Source organism: Sminthopsis crassicaudata, chromosome 4 (assembly GCF_048593235.1).
Source record: "Sminthopsis crassicaudata isolate SCR6 chromosome 4, ASM4859323v1, whole genome shotgun sequence".
NCBI classification, from domain to species: domain Eukaryota; kingdom Metazoa; phylum Chordata; class Mammalia; order Dasyuromorphia; family Dasyuridae; genus Sminthopsis; species Sminthopsis crassicaudata.
This window is the reverse complement of record NC_133620.1, coordinates 336,802,077-336,822,224: the sequence shown is the minus strand read 5'-3', so window position 1 is coordinate 336,822,224 and position 20,148 is coordinate 336,802,077. Positions and strand designations below refer to the sequence as shown.

Below are 20,148 nucleotides of genomic sequence, written 5' to 3'. Positions count from 1 at the left end.
GAAAGTGAATATCTTCAACATAGAGAAGAGCTAATCCAATTCCAATTGATCAATGATGGACAGAGTCAGCTACACCCAAAGAAGGAAGACTGGGAAATGAGTGTAAATTGTTAGCATTTTTTTATTTTTCCCCCCCAGGTTATTTTTACCTTCCGAATCCAAATCTTCCTTTGCAACAACAAAATTCGGTTCTGCACATATATATTGTACCTAGGATATACTATAGCATATTTAATATGTATGGGAATGCCTGCCATCTAGGGGAGGGGGTGGAGGGAAGGAGGGGAAAAATTCGGAACAGAAGGGAGTACAAGGAATAATTTGTAAAAAATTACCTATGCATATGTACTGTCAAAAAAATGTTATAATTATAAAATTAATAAAAAAAAAAAAACAAACAAAAAACAGTTGATGAGTAGGGTTAGACTAGGCAGATGGGAGTAATCAAGACTAAGATATGATATGGGGAAAATGGCAGAACAACAGAGGAAGGCATTCAAAAGCAGAGGATATTGTAGGATTGAAATGGCTTACAGTGGAATCAGAGTTGGAGAAAGAAGAGAATCAATTCCTTGCAAGGATAATTGCCTGAGAAAGTTCTGAGGTTGGAGGGAGTGGTGGTCTCAATGAGAGTGTATAAAAGTTATGTATAGTAATGTATAGGACAAAGTAAAACTATAAGGGATTATGATCAGATAATTCCATCTAGGAAAGTGAAATACCTCTGAATAATATCAAGATATAGTGTGGCATTCCTCTGTGTGGCAGAAACAGAATTTGAAGAGGTCATGGATATTAAGTGGTTGAAGAAGTGAGAAATGAGGGAGTTGGAGAGAACATCTGCATGAATAGTCAGATCTTTTTTTTTTTTTCTCAGTTTTTTTTTTTAATTTAATTTTTATTTAATTTTATAATTATAATTTTTTTTTTGACAGTGCATATGCATGGGTAATTTTTACAACATTATCCCTTGCACTTAGTTCTATTCAGATTTTTTCCCTTCCTCCCTCAACCCCCTCCCCCAGATGGCAGGAAGTCTTATACATGTTAAATATATTACAACATATTCTAGATACAATATATGTGTGTAGAACCGAATTTTTTGTTGCACAGGAAAAATTGGATTCAGAAGGTAAAAATAACAGTTTACACTCATTTCCCAGTGTTCCTTTTCTGGATGTAGCTGATTCTGTCCATAATTAATCAATTGGAATTGGATTAGCTCTTCTCTATGTTGAAGATATCCACTTCCATCAGCATACATCCTCGTACAGTATCATTGTTGAAGTGTATAATGATCTTCTGGTTCTGCTCGTTTCACTTAGCATCAGTTGATGTAAGTCTCTCCAAGCCTCTCTGTATTTCTCCTGTTGGTCATTTCTTACAGAACAATAATATTCCATAACATTCATATACCATAATTTACCCAACCATTCTCCAATTGATGGACATCCATTCATCTTCCAGCTTCTAGCCACTATGAAAAGGGCTGCCACAAACATTTTGGCACATACAGGGCCCTTTCCCTTCTTTAGTAGTTCCTTGGGATATAAGCCCAGTAGTAGTATGGCTGGGTCAAAGGGTATGCACATTTTGATAACTTTTTGGGCATAATTCCAGATTGCTCTCCAGAATGGTTGGATTCTTTCACAACTCCACCAACAATGCATCAGTGTCCCAGTTTTCCCACAGCCCCTCCAACATTCATCGTTATTTGTTCCTGTCATCTTAGCCAATCTGACAGGTGTGTAATGATATCTCAGAGTTGTCTTAATTTGCATTTCTCTGATCAATAGTGATTTGGAACACTCTTTCATATGAGCGGAAATAGTTTTAATTTCATCATCTGAAAATTGTCTGTTCATATCCTTTGACCATTTATCAATTGGAGTATGGCTTGATTTCTTATAAATTAAAGTCAATTCTCTGTATATTTTGGAGATGAGGCCTTTATCAGAACCTTTAACTGTAAAAATGTTTTCCCAATTTGTTACTTCCCTTCTAATTTTGTTTGCATTAGTTTTGTTTGTGCAGAAACTTTTTAATTTGGTATAATCAAAATTTTCTATTTTGTGATCAATAATGGTCTCTAGTTCTCCCTTGGACACAAACTCCTTCCTCCTCCACAAGTCTGAGAGGTAAACCATCCCATGTTCCTCCAATTTATTTATGATTTCGTTCTTTATGCCTAAATCTTGGACCCATTTTGATCTTATCTTAGTATGTGGTATTAAATGTGGGTCCATGCCTAGTTTCTGCCATACTAATTTCCAGTTTTCCCAGCAGTTTTTGTCAAATAATGAATTCTTATCCCAAAATTTGGAATCTTTGGGTTTGTCAAACACTAGATTGCTATTTTTATTCACTATCTTGCCCTGTGAACCTAACCTATGCCACTGATCAACTAGTCATGAATAGTCAGATCTTCTAATATAATGGCAAGAGTTGGGGAAGAGAGGAAAATGGTGAGCTAGGTGCTGAACTCCTTCAGAAAGGAGATATGGGTTTTTAAATTCCAGCCATTACAATTTTGGGTGGAAAAAAACTTGTTTAAAAGACATCAAAGGAAAAGTTAACAATGAACTACTAGAATTTATTGAGTTGAGGAGGAGAGTGACATAGTCAGCTCATGTTTATTTTTTTGTTTTTTACTTATTGTTATTATAGCTTTTTATTGGCGAAACATGCATGGGTAATTTTTCAACACTGACCCTTGAAAAAACTTCTGTTCCAACTTTTCCCTTCCTTCCCTCTACCCCCTCCCCTAGATGGCAGGTAATCCCATACATGTTAAACATAATATATGTGTATATATTTATACCGTTATCTTGTTGCGCAAGAAAAATCTGGTTTAGAAAAGGTTAAAAATAACCTGGGAAGAAAAACAAAAATGCAAGCAAATAACAACAGAAAGAGTGCAAATGATATGTTGTGGTTCACACTCATTTCCCAGTGTTCTTTTGCTGGGTGTAGCTGGTTCTGTTCATCAGTGATCAATTGGAACTAATTTGGATCTTTTCAGTGCCGAGTTGGCATTGATGAGTAGGGTTAGACTAGGTAAATGGGAGTAATCAAGACTAAGATATGGTATGGGGGAAATGGCAGAACAGAGGAAGGCATTCAAAAGCAGAGGACATTGTAGGATTGAAATGGTTTACTGTGGAAGCGGAGTTGGAGAAAGAAGAGAGTCAATTTCTAGCAGGTATAATTGCCTGAGAAAGTTCTAAGGTTGGAGGGAGTGGTGGCTTCCATCAGAATTGACCATCCATGTAGTCTTGTTGTTGCCGTGTACAATGATCTCCTGCTTCTACTCATTACACTTAGCATCAATTTATATAAGTCTCTCCAAGTCTCTCTATATTCATCCTGTTGTTCATTTCTTACAGAACAATAATATTCCATAACATTCATATACCACAATTTACTCAGCCTCTCCAGTTGATGAGCATCCATTCAGTTTCCAGTTTCTAGCCACTACAAAGAGGGCTGCCACAAACATTTTTGCATATGTGGGTCCCTTTCCCTCCTTTAAGATCTCTTTGGGATATAATCCCAGTAGTAACACAGCTGGATCAAAGGGTATGCACAGTTGGATAACTTTTTGAGTATAGTTCCAAACTGCTCTCCAGAATGGTTGGATTCATTCACAGTTCCACCAATAATGCATCAAAGTCCCAGTTTCTCCACATCCCCTCCAACATTTGTCATTCTCTTTTCCTGTCATCTTAGCCAATCTGACAGGTGTGTAGTGGTATCTCAGAGCTTATGCTTTTTAAAAAGAATATTTTAGCAGCTCTTTAAGGAGCATAATAGAGTTCTCAGTCCTTTTTCAGTCATGTCTGACTCTTCATGACCCCATTTAGGGTTTTCTGAGCTGGTTTGCTCTTCTCCAATTCATTTTACAGATGAGGACATAGGGTTACTATGGTTACATAGGATAAATAGGATTAAATGACTTGCCTGGGGTTACACAGCTAGAAAGGCCAGATTTGAACTCACAAAGGTAGGTCTTTTTGACTCCAGGTTCAGTTGCCTTAGCTGCCTTAGCATAAAGTAGGGAGAGAGCAATCAAAAGATATAGCAGTAGTTAAGGCCAATCAAACCTAGGATAATGACTTCATGAGAGAAAAGAAAAGGACATTCACAAGAAATGCTAAATTAAAACAATTGGTTGAATATGGATAATGAGGATAATACTGAAGTTGCAAACCAGGATAACTCAAAGAATAGTGATGCCTTTGATAAAAGATTTTGGATAGAGAAAAGGAAAAGAACATGTCAAATTTGAGATTTGCATAGAACATCTCAGTTTAATCTGTCCAATAGGTATTTAGTATTACAGAACTGGTGCTCAAGAGATTGACAATGCTAAATAGATATTGATCTGCAAATCATCTGAATCCTTGAAAGCTGATGAGAGTATAGAAGTGAGAGAACCTTGAAAGGACACCCACATTTAATGAGTGGGACATGGAAAACATCCAGCAAAAGATATAGGAAGAAGAACTAAAACAGAACAACATCACAAAGCCCAAGAAGGAATTAAATATGATCAACAATTTCAAATGTAGCAAAAAAGTAGATTTGAGAAAAGACTTTTTGATTAAGTATTTAGAAGTTCACTGAGCACAATTCCATTTCTACCACCATAGAAATTTCCCACTTCAAATAGCTAGAGATACCAGGAACGAGAAGGGATGAATCCCAGGTATCCTTTGACTCCTAGTCTCCAGTTGGAGGCCAAGGCCAGAGCCACCACCAGGGTCAGGACCACAGAGCACCCAGAGTGCCATTAATTGGCTCTCAAACACTTGCACTGATTTCAGAACATCTTCATCCCTGTGGCTATTAGAGAAGTGTTACTTTCTTTTTTTTTTTTTTTCTTTGAGGCTGGGGTTAAGTGACTTGCCCAGGGTCACACAGCTAGGAAGTGTTAAGTGAGACCAGATTTGAACTAGGGTCCTCCTGAATTCAAGGCTGGTGCTCTATCTACTACGCCACCTAGCTCCCCCAGAGAAGTGTCACTTTTGATAATTAAGGTAAGCTGAAAGACGAAAGTTCAACCATGGTCATTTTATTAGTTAGGCCTAAATTGGGTAAATGGTCTTTCCCAGTAACCAAAGACCACAAGATGGGGCTTTCTTAACAAAAAACAGGGAGCATCACAGATGAAAAATAATAAGATTTATGGCTAGGGCTGATACCATTGTGGGGGCAGGAACATTGTGAATGAATTTTCTGAACAGTGTGGATTCCCTCTGTCATTAAGAAATCCTGATTGATATAGTCAGTCCATTAGCATCCTGCTGCAATCTTTGCAGTGGATCACAGTTAGAAGACTCCCTGGCTTCTAGAAGGTTTGTTAGGGAGATAATGGCTTTCCTTAACGATGCAATGAAAGTTCAGGGAAAATATAGCTCTTAAAGCTAGCTTCAGCCCTTAAATATAACACCAGATGTCTTGATATTTACTCATAAGCTAATGGCATAAAAAAATGAAAATCCTTTCTTTTTAATAAATAATAACAGTTAATTTAATAAAACAATGAGTCACTGGTCAGACTGACTTTTAAACTAGCTCAGAGGGGAACACTAAATAACAGAACTTAACTAAAAGACAAAAGATACAAAAGTATTTTAATTAGATACAAAATCAATTACAACATGAAATCAATTCAATGTAGAATCAATTACAAAGTAAAACTAATTTGAATTTCTCAATGGGGACAGTGAATCCTGCCAGTTTGGTCCTTGCAGTTCATTCACAGCTTATTCTTCACCTATCATACCTGTCCTAAACTTGCAAGAGAATATAGTATAATAGATCACTAAGAAGGAAAGAAAAAAGGATAAATTGTGCTGTGTAATGAGGTAGAGATGGGAGATGTTTGGAAGTGAAAGGAAAGAAACCTCAGAGATTAGATTTGGAAGCAGATGCCTTGGGGAGATAGCCCTGGATGCAGTGGGGGACCTTGGGAAAAGTACTGAACCTTCTTGTCCTTGCAGTCTGCATCTGTAAAATGGAGATGCTGGACAGGGAATCAGAAGATTGGGGCGGGGGCAGCTAGATGGCGCAGGGATAGAGCACTGACCCTGGGGTCAGAAGATCTGAGTTAAAATCCAGTGTCAGATACTTAACACTTACTAGCAGTGTGATCCTGGGCAAGTCACTTAATCATAATTGCCTCAGCAAAAATAAAAAAGAAAGAGAACATTGAAGGATCTTTGGAACTCATTTTGACAACTTCATTATGTAGGTGAAGAAAGTGAAGCCAGGATCAGTTGAGTGACTTGCTGAGTCACCAGCCCAGCTAAGATTCTAACTCAATCCAGTATTATTCACACTTCATGGTACACTTTTTAAAAATTAAATCCATTATTCCTTTAAAAAGAGAAAGAGGTTTCTGTGGTGGCGGGGAATTGGAAACTGGATAGGTGTCCATATTTGGGGAATGGCTGAATAAGTTATGGTATGTGAATGTTATGGAATATTATTTTTCTGTAAGAAACAATCAGCAGGATGATTTTCAGAGAGGCCTGGAGAGACTTACATGCACTGATGCTAAGTGAAGTGAATAAAGCTAAGAGAATGCCAAGAGAATATTGTTCATGGCAACAAGATTATACAATGATCAACTGTGATAAACTTAGCTCTTCTCAGGAATAGAGAGATCCAAGACAATTTACTAGACTTGAGAGGGAAAATGCCATCCTCATTCAGAGAGAAAGCTATGGAGACTAAGTAAGGATTGAAGCATACTACTTTCATCTCTTTTTTTGTTTGCTGTTTTTTTCTTTTGTTCTGATTTTTTTTTCACACCATGACTAATATGAAAATATGTTTAAAATGGTTATGCATGTATAACCTATACCAGACTGCTTGCTATCTTGGAATGGAAGTAGTGAAGGGGAGGATAGGGAAAAAAATTTTTTTGTAACTCAAAATCTTACAAAAATGTATGTTGAAAACTATTTTTATGTGTTATTGGAAAAATAAAATACTATTGAAATTAAAAGAGAGAGATCCTTGAAAACTTTTGGAGTAACTCATTGAAGGAAATTGGAAACAGAGTGTGTGTGTGTGTATGTATGTATGTATATGTGTGTGTGCGGGTATATATATGTGTGTATATATATATATATATATATATGTGTGTGTGTGTGTGTGTGTGTGTGTGTGTGTGTGTATATATATCTATATATATATATATATATATATATATATATATATATATATATATGTCTTTTTCAAGGAGTTTAGCTGAGAGAGAAAAGATATAGAATAACTGTAGGTGGAAAAGGGAGCAAATTAGGGTTGGTTTTTTTGTTTTGTTTTGTTTTGTTTTTTAAAGATGAGGGGAAGCTTGAATATGTCTCTAGGCAGTGGGGATAGAGAGAGATTGAAACTAGAGTGGAAATGATAGTGGAGCCATTTGCTGAAGCAGACAAGGAGAGATTTATTCAAAAGTGCTTACAAAGGGGTTGGCCTTGGCACGTAGTAGTGTTATTTCATCACCAGAGATTGCTGTGAAGGACATGTATAATGTCAGAAAAGTGAGAAAGGGAGAAGAGAAATTGCTACATAAATGGCCTCAAGTTTTCTAGTGAAGTATGATGCGAGGTTATCAGTTGCTCCCTCTACTATCTTATTGTGAAAGATTTAAAAACAGATGAAATAGTTTGAAATAGACATTCTTAAGAATGGGATTAGGAAGGAGGATTTAGAAGGATTACCTTGCTGCAGTAAAAACCAGTTAAGATTAGATAACAAATATTTAGTGAAGCCAGAGTTCCATGTTAAGATTAGATAACAAATATTTAGTGAACCCAAGAAATAGGGTTCCATGACTTCTTCTAAGATATGAATAGGAGAGACTCTGATGGTGGGAAGAATGGAGTCTGAGAGCAAAACATATAGCAAGAGGATAAAGAGAAAGGGAATTTGAGAGAAGATGATATTGTAAAATTGAACAAGTTCAATAGAATGAAAAGGGAATATAGTGTAGCCAGTACAGTGATAGAATCGAGGATCTTAGAACAGGGAACCGATCTAATAACATTCCTTAACATTTCAGAAAACAAAGGCCTAAGTGTTATGTTTTTCTTTGTTTTGCATGTGGGGATTTTTCTTTAGCAAGTTTATTTTAAAGCTAGTATTGTGGATTTTTTTATACCCACTTGCTCATTCTTTAATAAAGAGGAGTACAAATGATTAACTGGCAACTATCACATACCAAGGAGTCTATTATAAAGAATTTATTATACTAGGAGAGATAACAAGAACTTGAGTTCAAGTCCATTGGGTGACCATATTTGGAAATTAGAATGTCATCCAATAGTTTGGAACCTTTTTATTGCTGTTAGTGTCAATATTTGGTTTGACAGGGCAGCTAGGGGGCTCAGTGGATAGAGCACCAGTCCTAAAGCCAGGAGGACCTGAGTTCAAATCTGGTCTCAGACACTTAACATTTCATACTTCCTAGTTTGACCTTGGGCAAGTCACTTAACTCCAATGGCCTCAGCAAAAAAGGGAAAAAAATGGTTTGACTTACTGAACACATTTCTCATTTTTGCCACATATATTCTTATAGATAATATGTTTTTTCCTCTTTAGCTTCATGCATTGACAGCTGGGCTTAAGGCTTTCACCTCTTGGACAGCTAATTCTGGTATTGAAGCCTGCCGGATGGCTTGTGGTGGTCATGGATACTCCCATTGCAGTGGCCTCCCAAACATCTATGTCACTTTCACTCCCACCTGTACCTTTGAAGGAGAAAACACTGTGATGATGCTTCAAACAGCTCGGTAAGAGTTCATGCATTCACTGTTCACATCTTTTGATAAATTTCTATCTCTGAAAGATACTTTCTGCAACTTCCCATCTTGAGTCCTAGATGGGTTAACATTTTTTCCTGTTCTGCTTTAGAACTTCAAACAATCTCAGTCATTGGCTTATGGGCTTCCTCTAGGGGACACAGAGTGGAACCCTTTAGGAAAGGGTCTTTCGGAGTTATTATAGCAAAGAGATTCATCATCTTGTCACCTTCTTAAACCGCTCAGAGCTTAAGCTAGTCCTGAAATGTTAGTGAGTGAAAATAATGGTGTGTCGACACTATATGGTAACAAAACTCTCTTGAGGAAATCTTTCCAAACTAAATGACAAACACATTTACAAATTACCATAAAAAAAATTTCACGTCTGTTTTATGTCATATGAAATCAGTCAGAATACATGAGATTTTCTACAGATAATTTTCAAGCCTACATCCTGAATTTTAATGGAAGAATACATATTTATATTTATAAGCAAGTGTACAGCCATTAGTTTATGTTTCCTGTAGTATAAGTGCAGAATTATGTCCCTGAGCCTTCCCTCTTTGTAGGCCAGTGCTTGTGCTCCCCTTGAGGATCTAGCATCACTTCCATGCTACAGGAAAGCTTTCAAGTATGACTTTAGGGAAGAATGCTCTTATTATACTGTGATTAAACTGTATACACTTAAGACTCCTGTCAGCCTTCTTAGCCCAAAGTGACTCCAGATTCCTGGACCATAGCAAGTCATGTCACCTGCCCAGACCTTTCTCCTTCCTCTCTGGAATGAGGGATTTGAGTTAGATGACTTTCAAGCACCTTTCCAGTCCTAAGTTCTATAAGTTAGTTTTTGTTTGTTTTTTGTTGTTTTTTTTTTTTTATCCCTCTTTGTGTCATTGAAAACAATATAACTCAATATTCACATACTTAATGACTTTTAGGTTTTTGATAAAAAGCTATGAGCAAGTGCATTCAGGAAAGTTGGTGGGCGGTATGGTGTCCTACTTGAATGACCTGCCTAGTCAACGCATCCAGCCACAGCAAGTGGCAGCTTGGCCAGCAATGGTGGATATCAACAGCCCAGACAGCTTAGCAGAAGCCTATAAATGTCGAGCAGCCCGGTGAGTTTAAATATTGCTCTTATGTCTTATTAAGATAAACTCCAAGTAGATAGGTGTTTTCAAGTTTGAGGTTAATCATTTTGTATTTATTAGTCACCTCTGCTAGGACAGGTACATAGCTAGGTACTAATAAAACAAGGAAGGGCAAAAAATTGTCCCTACCAGAAGCAATAAATTGGGAAAACATTTTCACATTTAAAGATTCTGAAAAAGGCTTCATTTCTGAAATACATAGAGAATTAACTAAAATTTATAGGAATTCAAGCCATTCTCCAGTTGATAATGGTCAAAGTATACAAACAGACAATTTTCAGATGAACAAATTAAAACCATTTTGAGTCATATGAAAAAGTGCTCCAAATCACCATTGATCAGAGAAATGCACATTAAGACAATTCTGAGATACCACTACACACCTCTCAGGTTGGCTAAGATGACAGGAAAAGATAATGACCAAATGTTGGAAGGGATGTGGGAAAACTGGGACACTGATACATTGTTGGTGGAATTGTAAACAGATCCAAACCGTTCTGGAGAACAATTTGGAACTATGCTCAAAAAGTTATCAAACTGTGCACACCCTTTGATCCAGCAATGTTTCTGTTGGGCTTATATCGAAAAGAGATTTTTTTTTTTTCCCCATTTTGCTGAGGCTGTTGGGGTTAAGTGACTTACCCCAGGTTCACACAGCTAGAAAATGTTAAATCTCTGGGGCCAGAATTGAACTCAGATCCTTCTGATTTTGGGCTAGTGCTCTATCTACCTATCTGTCCACCCCCACACACATAAAGAGGTCTTAAAGGAGAGAAAGGGATCCACATGTGCAAAAATGTTTGTGGCAGCTCTCTTTGTAGTGGCAAGAAACTGGAAACTGATGTGCATCAGTTGAAGAATGGCTGAATAAATTGTGGCATATGAATGTTATGGGATATTATTGTTCTGTAAGAAACGACCAGCAGGATGATTTCAGAGAGGCCTGGAGAGACCTACATGAACTGATGCTAAATGAAATGAGTAGAACCAGGAGATCATTGTACATGGCAACAGCAAGATTATAGGATGATCAATTCTGATAGACATGCCTCTTCTCAACAATGAGATGATTGAGGCTAATTTCAGTGATCTTGTGATTGAGAGAGCCATCTACACCCAGAGAAAGAACTGTGGGAAGTGAATGTGGATCACAACATAGCATTTTCACTCTTTTTGTTGTTGTTTGCTTGAATTTTGTTTTCTTTCTCATTTTTTTCTTTTTTAATCTGATTTTTCTTGCACAGCAAGATAATTGTATAAATGTGTGTGTGTGTGTGTGTGTGTGTGTGTGTGTGTGTGTATTGGATTTAACATGTTTAACATATATTGGATTACTTGCCATCTAAGGGAGGGGATGAGGAAGGAGGGAAAAATTTGGAACACAAGGTTTTGCAAGGGTCAGTGTTGAAAAATTATCCATGCATATGCTTTGAAAATAAAAAGCTGTAATTAAAAAAAAAAAACAAAAAAAAAAAACAGTCCCTACATTCATATAGAAAAGATAAAATTGGGAAGTCACTAAAATTAAAGATCAGGAAAGGCTTCTTATAGAAGGTGAGATTTAAGACTTGAAAGAAGCCAAGGAAGCCAGGAAGTAGAAATGAGGAGAGAATTCATTCCAGGCATAGCAGATAACTAGTGAAAGTACCAGGGATCGAGAGATTTGGAGGGTACAAAGAACAAGTTGGCCAGTGTCACTGGATCACATCACAGAGTACATAGAGAAAAGTAAGGTGTAAAAAGACTGGAAAGGTAGGGACAAGATTATGAAAGACTTTGAAAAGCAAATAAAATTTTATATTTAATCCTTGAGATAATAGAGAAATATTAGAATTTATTTAATGAGGGACAGGGTGTTTGACATAGTGAGAGACCTGTGCATAAGAAGATCAGTTTGACAGCTGAATAGAGGAGAAACTTGAAACAGGGAGACAAGTAATAGGTGATTGTAGTAATCTAGGAATAAAGTGGGTTTGCCCAGGGTAGTATCATGTCAGAGGAGAGAACAGAATAGGTATAATATCTTGAAGGTAGAGTTGACATAATTTAGCAACAAATTGACATTCAAAGTTGAGAATAAGGATCAAGGATGACATCTAGGTTAGGGACTGAGGGGACTGGGAGGATTGTCATGCTCTCAAGCAATAATAGGAAAGGTAGGGATGAAGGATTTTGAGATAAAATAATAGATATTTTTAAAGTGTTTGACTTTATGATGTCTATAGGACATCATATGTCTTATAGACAATTAAATCAAGTGAAATAGTATAGCAGGGAGAGAGGACCCAAGATAGAGCCCTATATGGATACCATGTGTGAGCTGGGGGATGATCCAACTAAAGAGACAGAGCAGGAGTGCTCTAACAGCTGGGAAGAGAAACAAGAAAAAGGAGTGACATGAAAACCTAGGGAAAAGAAACTATCAAGGAGATATGAGTGATCTTACAGTGTCAAATACTACAAAGAAGTCAAGAAGACATAAGCAAATTAGAGGAACAAAGAAGAAATTACTTTTTAAATTTCTGGATAGAGGAAGGGTGCATGATTCTTAGACTCATGAACAGTACAGTAGATCACAAAAAATAAAATGGGCAGTTTTGAATATTAAATTGAAAAGTTTTTATATAAATCTAATACAATTAAAATTAGTAGGAAAAAAGGTATCTGGGGGGAAAATCTTTGCAGTAAGTTTCTCTGAAAAATATTCAAAATATATAAAGAACTGATTCAAATTTATAAGACTGAGTCATTCCTCAATAGATAAATGGTCAGAGGACACAAATGGATGGTTTTCAAAGAAAGATATCCAAGTTATCAATAAGTAAATGGAAAATCACTAATAAGGGAAATGCAAAATAAAGTAACTTGCACCTATCAGATTGGCAAAAGTGATAAAAGAGGAAAATAACATGTTGCAGGGGCTGTGGGAAAATAGGCATATTAATGCATTGTTAGTGAAGCTGTGGACTGGTCCAGCCATTCTAGAAAGCAATTTGAACTGTTCCCCAAAATTTGAAAAACTTCTCATACTCCTTAACTCAGCACTACTGAGTATATGTTCCAAAGAGATTAAATAAAGAAGAAAAGGACTCATTTGTACAAAAATGTTTATAACAGCTCTTTTTGTAGTAGCCTTAAACCGGAAGTCAAGAAAGTAGCCACCTATTTGGGAATGAATATAATTAAATATTATTGTGCCATTAGAAATATATGGTTTCAGATGAAAGTAAGAACACCTATGAATTGATGCAAAGCCAAGTGAGCAGAACTAGAACAACTTGTAGTGACATCATGATAAAGAAAAGAAACTTTAAGGACATAAACCATGACTTCAGAGATCTAAGGATGAATCATGCCACTTATTCCTCTCACTAGAGAAGTGACAGACTCGAAATCCTGAATGAAACTTGGATTTTGAATATAACCAATGGAGAAATTTGTTTTGCTGGACTGTGCATTGGAGGTGGTTGTTCCATTGGGCATGGAAATAGAGGAAAGGAGAGATAAGATACTAAATGCTTGTTTAAAAAAAAAAAAAAAAAAAAGATAAAAAGTAAAAATAAAATACAATCTTCTACAAGCTTTTATAGTCAGAGAGGCCAACAAATTGAGGGAGCTGATAGTACCACCTATTTCTTCTACATCAAATATTTTCTCCTAACAGATTAGTAGAAGCTGCAGCAAGGAACCTTCAAGCTGAATTGAAGCACAGAAAAAGCAAAGAGATAGCATGGAACTTAACCTCCGTAGACCTTGTTCGGGCAAGTGAGGTCAGTGATTTACTTGTAAAAGTTCAAAAGAACCTGCATTCACTTATTATTTTTTAAGTACTCTCTCCTCTTATATGTTATTTTCATCTTTTTTGTTTGGGTTTGATTTTTTTTTCCCCCTTTTATCTAGGCTCATTGTCACTATGTAGTAGTAAAGCTCTTTTCTGGAAATCTCTCCAAAATTGATGACAAACCTATTCAAACAGTCCTGAAGAATTTGTGTCTATTATATGCACTGTACGGAATCAGTCAGAATTCTGGGGACTTTCTACAGGTTAGTAATTTTCAAACCTTAATGTTGAACTTTGGCAGAAAAACGTCATGACCTAAGCTTATAGCCATTAGTTTCAGTTTCTTGTCATTTGTATGGCAGATTGTTATCAGTACTAATGAAATTCTTTGTGTTCCTTTCAGGGGGGGATTTTGACAGAATCCCAGCTTACCCAAGTGAACCAGCGGGTGAAGGAGCTCCTGACCATAATCCGTCCCAATGCTGCTGCTTTGGTGGATGCATTTGACTTTCAAGATGTTTCACTTGGCTCTGTACTTGGCCGCTATGATGGCAATGTCTATGAAAATATGTTTGAATGGGCCAAGAAATCCCCACTGAATAAAACACAGGTGAGAATTAGCCTTTTTTTCACTTTACATTGTTTTTACTATCGAGTCATGATCAATCTGCTTTTCCATTACAAATTTGCATTTATGTGTATCTTTTGTTGGCAATAGAAAGGAATAACTGAAAAGTGGGTCTTGGTTGAGATGGCCTTGTGAAAGGGCACACAAGAGTCCAACTCTCCTACTTACAGTCCAGAAATGATCTTGATTTAGGACCAAATTGAATAGTGATCAAAAAACCCAAAGAAAATTCTCAGGTTTTCATTTTGGGTTTTTTGTTTGTTTGTTTTAATAAAAAAAAAAAAATTTTAAAGGGATTGCACAAAAAAAAACCTGCCAAAAGCTGTGGTTCAGCGGCATCAAACTAATACTAATGCAGGTAAACTGGGTAGAAACCCTGAGATTAAAAAATGAAATAGGTCTGGGTGGGGGGAAAAAAATTCGGAGTTCAGGTAGCAGACTCTTTGAAAATTAGAAAACTGAATAGGAATCTGAGGCAATAAGGAGGATTAGCATCAAGAAGGGAAGAACAGAATAAACTTCAGTTTCAGAGGGCAGATCACTAGAAATATTGAAAGAAAATATAAAAATCAGTTATCAGGATCTGGTCTAGAAAGGGAAAGGAACAATATCATTTTTTTAAACTATAAACTAGTAATGGTGATCAAATTCCTTCTCTTGTATCACCTTCTCTATAAAGAAGAGTGAGAGAGGCAGAGAATATATAAAGGTTTTTTACTGTGGATCCAAATGGATGAACCCCCATAAAACAGAAGAGGATAAATAATTAGAAAACAGAATACAGGGATATGTTCTTTACAAGAAACAGACCTGAAATAAAAATTCATACTGAATTAAATTAAAGGACTGGCAAAAGCAGAATTTGTTAAAAGAGATTTGATTAATATCTTTCATTTTTATATGACCTAGATTTCCCTATGTATTTCTTCCATTACTTATTCCCAAAGAATCATTCCTTGAAACAAATAATTTTTTAAAGAGGGGGAAAATTTAGCAAAGCCATTTTGAAATCTGTTATTATATGTAGTGTTCCACACCTAAGGACCCCAACTTCTATATAGGAGGAAGGGAAATAAATGTCTTACCCCTATCTCTTCTTTGGGGCCAAACTTATTCTTTATGATTATGAAATTTTCCATTTCAACTGTTTTGTGATCATTCTTTCCATTTACATTATTGTCGTGTATTTTTTACGACTAGTTCACTTTGCTTATAAAAACAAAATTGATCTAGAATAAAATAAAATCTAAAAGGTAATAAGAAAAAAAGATGAGAATAGAAGGGGCTTTCAAAGCTGTACTATTACTGTTGGAGCTACAAAGTGTCCAGCCATTTTGAAAAGCAACTTAGAACCATACCCTAGAAATCATTAGATTGTGCCTACCCTTTGACTCAGGGACACTGGTACTTATATCCCCCCCAAAATTAAGAAGAGAGCACCGTATGTAGAAATATGTTCATAGCCGCACTTTTGTAAATTATAAAAAATTCACTTACACGTTCTAGCTTTGTCACCCTGAGCAAATTATTTAACACTGATTGCTTCAACAGGATAGAAAAAGAGAGAAAGAGAAAAGGAGGAAAAAAAGAAAATTAGCAAATAATTTAAAACTAGTAGGTCATGCTAGCAGTAACTTTTTCTTTTCCTTTCCTCTGCAGGTCCATGAATCTTATCACAAATACCTGAAGCCACTGCAGTCTAAGCTGTGAAATCTGTTTATGATGTACAACTCCATCAGCTTCAGAAAGCATACATGCTTTGCCTTCCTTTACACTGAATGCATATATCCTGAATGAAATCTTTATCAAATACTGATAGCCTTAGAACAAATAATAAATTGATCCCTCATCCTCTTTTTATAAATGAAGAAAAATGAAAATATTTGGGAAATTGAAAGAAAAATGGATGTGTCTTAAGTGCAATTAATAGTAAGAGAGACTTTTTAAGCATTCAGAAAAGCTTTTTTAAAATATAGTATGGCTTCTATTCACAGTGCTGCTAATTTCTGTGGTCCATGACCTCTGTGATAATTAGCAGTTTTTAACTACTAAGTAGTTGACTTTTCAAGTTATAACTGCTAATCACTGAATATATTTTAAGTGTGAAGTGTTTTTGAGAAAAAGATATATTTTGAGGTGCAAATAGAATCTCAATTTGCAGGCTTGCCTGCAAATGTATTGCAACTCTTATAATCCTTCTACTATTGGGACTTTCTTTAAAAGTATGAGCTAAGGAACTAGAATAGAGAGGGAAGGCCCATCTAAAAGGTTAAAACCATTGCTTTGTGGCTAATGGCTTTTTCTCCACCCTATTCATTTTCTTCTTTGACAAATAATTACTATAGACATAAAAAATTTGCACTCCCCAGCAGCATTTCCCAGCCTAAGCATTTTGTGGCAGTACCTTCCTAGTATGATTAGAAATTGGCTTATATATTTAATTTTAACTTAAAGAGCACTATAGCTGCTTTTCTATTTATATCCTTCCCAATGAGAAGCAGTGTTAACCTCTGTGAGGATGAATAATAAAGTTAGCATTTCAAAGTTAAAATGACTCGATGATACCCTAAATACAGTAGTGATTGATGCTGGGTCTCTGCCAAAATGCATGGGGAACAAATCTTTTCTGAATGCGAGAGAACAGCTCTCCTGAGTCACTGGCAGGAAAAACAAGAAAAGGAAATGAAGAGCCACATAGGTTAGCCACTCATTGGTGCAAGTGTGGTTTTTCTTTTCTTTGTGTTCTTAAGGAACTTTATCTGAAGTGCTAAAAAGTCCCTTTCTATTAAAGTCTCATTTGCACAGATCTTCAGTAACAAAGATTTAAGGATGTAGCGCGAAATTGAATTTTGTGATTTGTGATAATATAAAATCGCAAAAATCACTTAATTTTATATATCTTTCTGTGACAGTTGCCTGGTGAAATATAATCCTTGAATTTTACTTAACTTGAATATTAGATTGTATAAAAACCAAGAAATCTTCAGAATATATTAAATCAAATTTGCAAACTAAAGAATGACACTAATGAAATTTTCCCAGGTAAAACAGCTAGTTTAAGAATCTCACATATGGGGCAACTAGTTGGTGCAGTGAATAGAGCACCAGCCCATTAGTCAGGAGGACCTGAGTTCAAATCTGGTCTCAGACACTTAATATTTCCTAATTGTGTGACCCTGGGCAGGTCACTTAACCCCAAATGTCTCAGCAAAAAAAAAAAAAAAGTCACGTTTAAAAATATTATTGACGACTCAAATTTTATCTTTCTAAGAAGAAAATTAATCACAGTTCTGTCACACTTATGTTCTAGTTAGGAAGCAATACTATTCTACTGTCAATCAGGAATGTAACCTAAGATCTGAGTTAGTGGGGAAAAAAAGTAAAAGGAAAAAAATCAAGGTGTTTAATGTTATTCATATTGCAATACAGAACCATTATTTCCATGATAATCCTTGTATATATTGTGCCAAGATGTATTTGTGTAATGATAGTATTAAGTGGATGGGAATAAGACTTTGTAAACTCTGTACAACAGATCTGTGATCATGATAAACAAGTTTGAGGAGATTGCAAATATCAGGAGGACTCTAAAAACCTAGTTTGTCAAGTTTCATTTCTTAACAAACTCAGGCAGGACTTTTTGTACTGTTTAATTCACTAAAATTCAGATGCTTTATACCAATATAATCAATGCAAATGGATATTTTTTTTAAATTAAAAATTAATTTAAGATGCAAAATCTCATTAATTTGGAATCTGTCTCAGTAAAAACTAAATTTTATAAAACAAACTTTTCATTCTCTTCAAGTGCAAATAGTAGTACTAAAAGCAAATAAAGTAGAACCTAATTTAAAAAACATGAATCATTTAATGATTGAATTAAATAGTTTTACAAAACTTAATTAGCTTTTGTTAGATAACACTGATGTTTCCCCTTTTGGGGAAATGTTTTATCTTGATCAGTATAGAAAATTTAAAACTAAATGTGAAATTAATTCAGGTAACTTTTTGATTTACTGATTAATCTTCCCCATTGGTATTTTTAGAATCTGAATTCTGTGTTTTTCTGTATAATGCCTGTTTATTGAGTATTATTTGGTATTTGTTTTTTGGCTTGAGTAATCTCAGAGGACTTTGTATTTGTATTGCCCTTTAAAGTAGCTAGTCTTGTTAAATAACAGCTTAACTTCATTCATAGAGAATGTACTTTAGTGTTATGTAGCACTATGAAGAATCCAAGTACTTCATAATAGCTTTAATCAGGTGCTCCCTTGTCATAAATTTGAATTTTTCATATATCTATAAATACATCTGTTCCTTTGAATGTTAATAGTTACTAGATTAAATTTTGACTTTTTTTTTTTTAAGGAGAAAGAGCTCTAAGTGGGAGCTTCGATAATTTTGAGCATTTAAGGATGAAAGTTCCTGTAACTATTTGGTTTCTTGCCTAGTTAATTCCAAAGCCCTCTCCTTTTCAGTATTTCAGTTTTTCTGTTTATATCTGAGAGCTTCAGATTTTTTTATACTAATAGGCTCTTACAACTGTATTTAACACATACTAATAATACTTTTTGAAATCCCAGATCCATCCTCAAAAGACGTGGGACTGGATTGGAATAATAACACTAGGAAACCTGCAATTGGAAGACTTGAATTCCCAAATCTGAAGAGCTTCCCATAGCTTTGCCTGATTTCTTGTTTCATGATCAGGTTGAAGATTTTATTTTTAGGAACCAAATCAATTTGTAAAACAAGGACTTAAAATAGCTAAGAAAGGTTAGGTTTGGTGTTTGGTTTTTTAACTTAATCTCGCCAAGTTTATATTCATATTTCCAGTACTGCTTCTAGGATGAACTCAGTAAACACTATGAACTATGTAAGAAAACCTTTTAGGTAGGTAAGTTGAACTTTAACAGGTGAAATGTAAATTCTAAACTCAATGAGCCAGGAAAACAAGTTTCCCTTATGCTGGTGTACTGTCATTTAAAATTATGTTAAGATAATTGGGAAAAGTTGGAGGGTTAGAGAATGGCTTTAGATAGTCTGAACTCTATTACAAAACTTTGCTGCTGTGCTTACCTTTCATTTTCATTTTGCCTGTTTCACAAATCAAGAGTTTGATGTATAAAGTATGGAATACTTGTTGAATACGTTGTCTCTTCAAATGCATACAATCATACTAAAAATTTAAGGCCATGGAATCAGTCAAATGGTTTCTAACTATTTCAGCAAGGGAGCCTTGGGTTCTAAGTCCAGCTCTGCCTCTTAATTAGCTCTAGAACCTAAGCTTGTTTACTCCCTTGGGGTCTCGGATTCCTCACCTGTAATAGGTTCTGTGATTCTAGTAGCAGTGCGCAGGCGCCTTTCCAAGTATTGTAATTCCCCCCTCCACTCCCCACCCCTCCATACAGCCTAGGCTCTCGTGTATTGTTGGGGACACATTCTGCGGCTTTCTGAGTAGGACTCGCCCAGGGCTTCGCCCCGCAACGATGACAGACCCTGGGGAGAGGAAGCGAGGGCCTGATGACCAGGCTGCATGGAGCCACTTCTCTCTTGCCGACCCATACTGTCTTTTGGTTTTTGTGAGATTTGATAACGTTAATAAAAGTGTGTAATTAGTACAAATAATAAAGTGTCGCTTATTCATTGGGTGACTGCATTCTAGTTTCGAGACTTGCCCGGGGTGGCAGTACAACCCTTCTCTCCGTGAGACAGAGGGGATGACATTTAAATACTTAAATGCCGGGGAGTCACCCTTCTTAGAACCTCCCTTTT

At 35.9% G+C, this 20,148-nt stretch overlaps 1 protein-coding gene across 2 annotated transcripts in view; it reads left to right on the top strand.

The window, feature by feature from the left end:
• Positions 1–20,005, top strand: part of ACOX1 (acyl-CoA oxidase 1) — a 63,950-nt gene extending 43,945 nt beyond the window's left edge. For both annotated transcript variants that reach the window (XM_074260780.1, XM_074260781.1), the window contains exons 9-14: positions 8,614–8,804; positions 9,752–9,931; positions 13,629–13,734; positions 13,865–14,008; positions 14,149–14,355; positions 16,033–20,005. In XM_074260780.1, coding sequence (XP_074116881.1) covers positions 8,614–8,804; positions 9,752–9,931; positions 13,629–13,734; positions 13,865–14,008; positions 14,149–14,355; positions 16,033–16,083 — 879 coding nt within the window. In that variant the 3' untranslated portion in view covers positions 16,084–20,005. The remainder of the gene's footprint in view (positions 1–8,613; positions 8,805–9,751; positions 9,932–13,628; positions 13,735–13,864; positions 14,009–14,148; positions 14,356–16,032) is intronic.
• Positions 20,006–20,148: the final 143 nt, after the last annotated feature.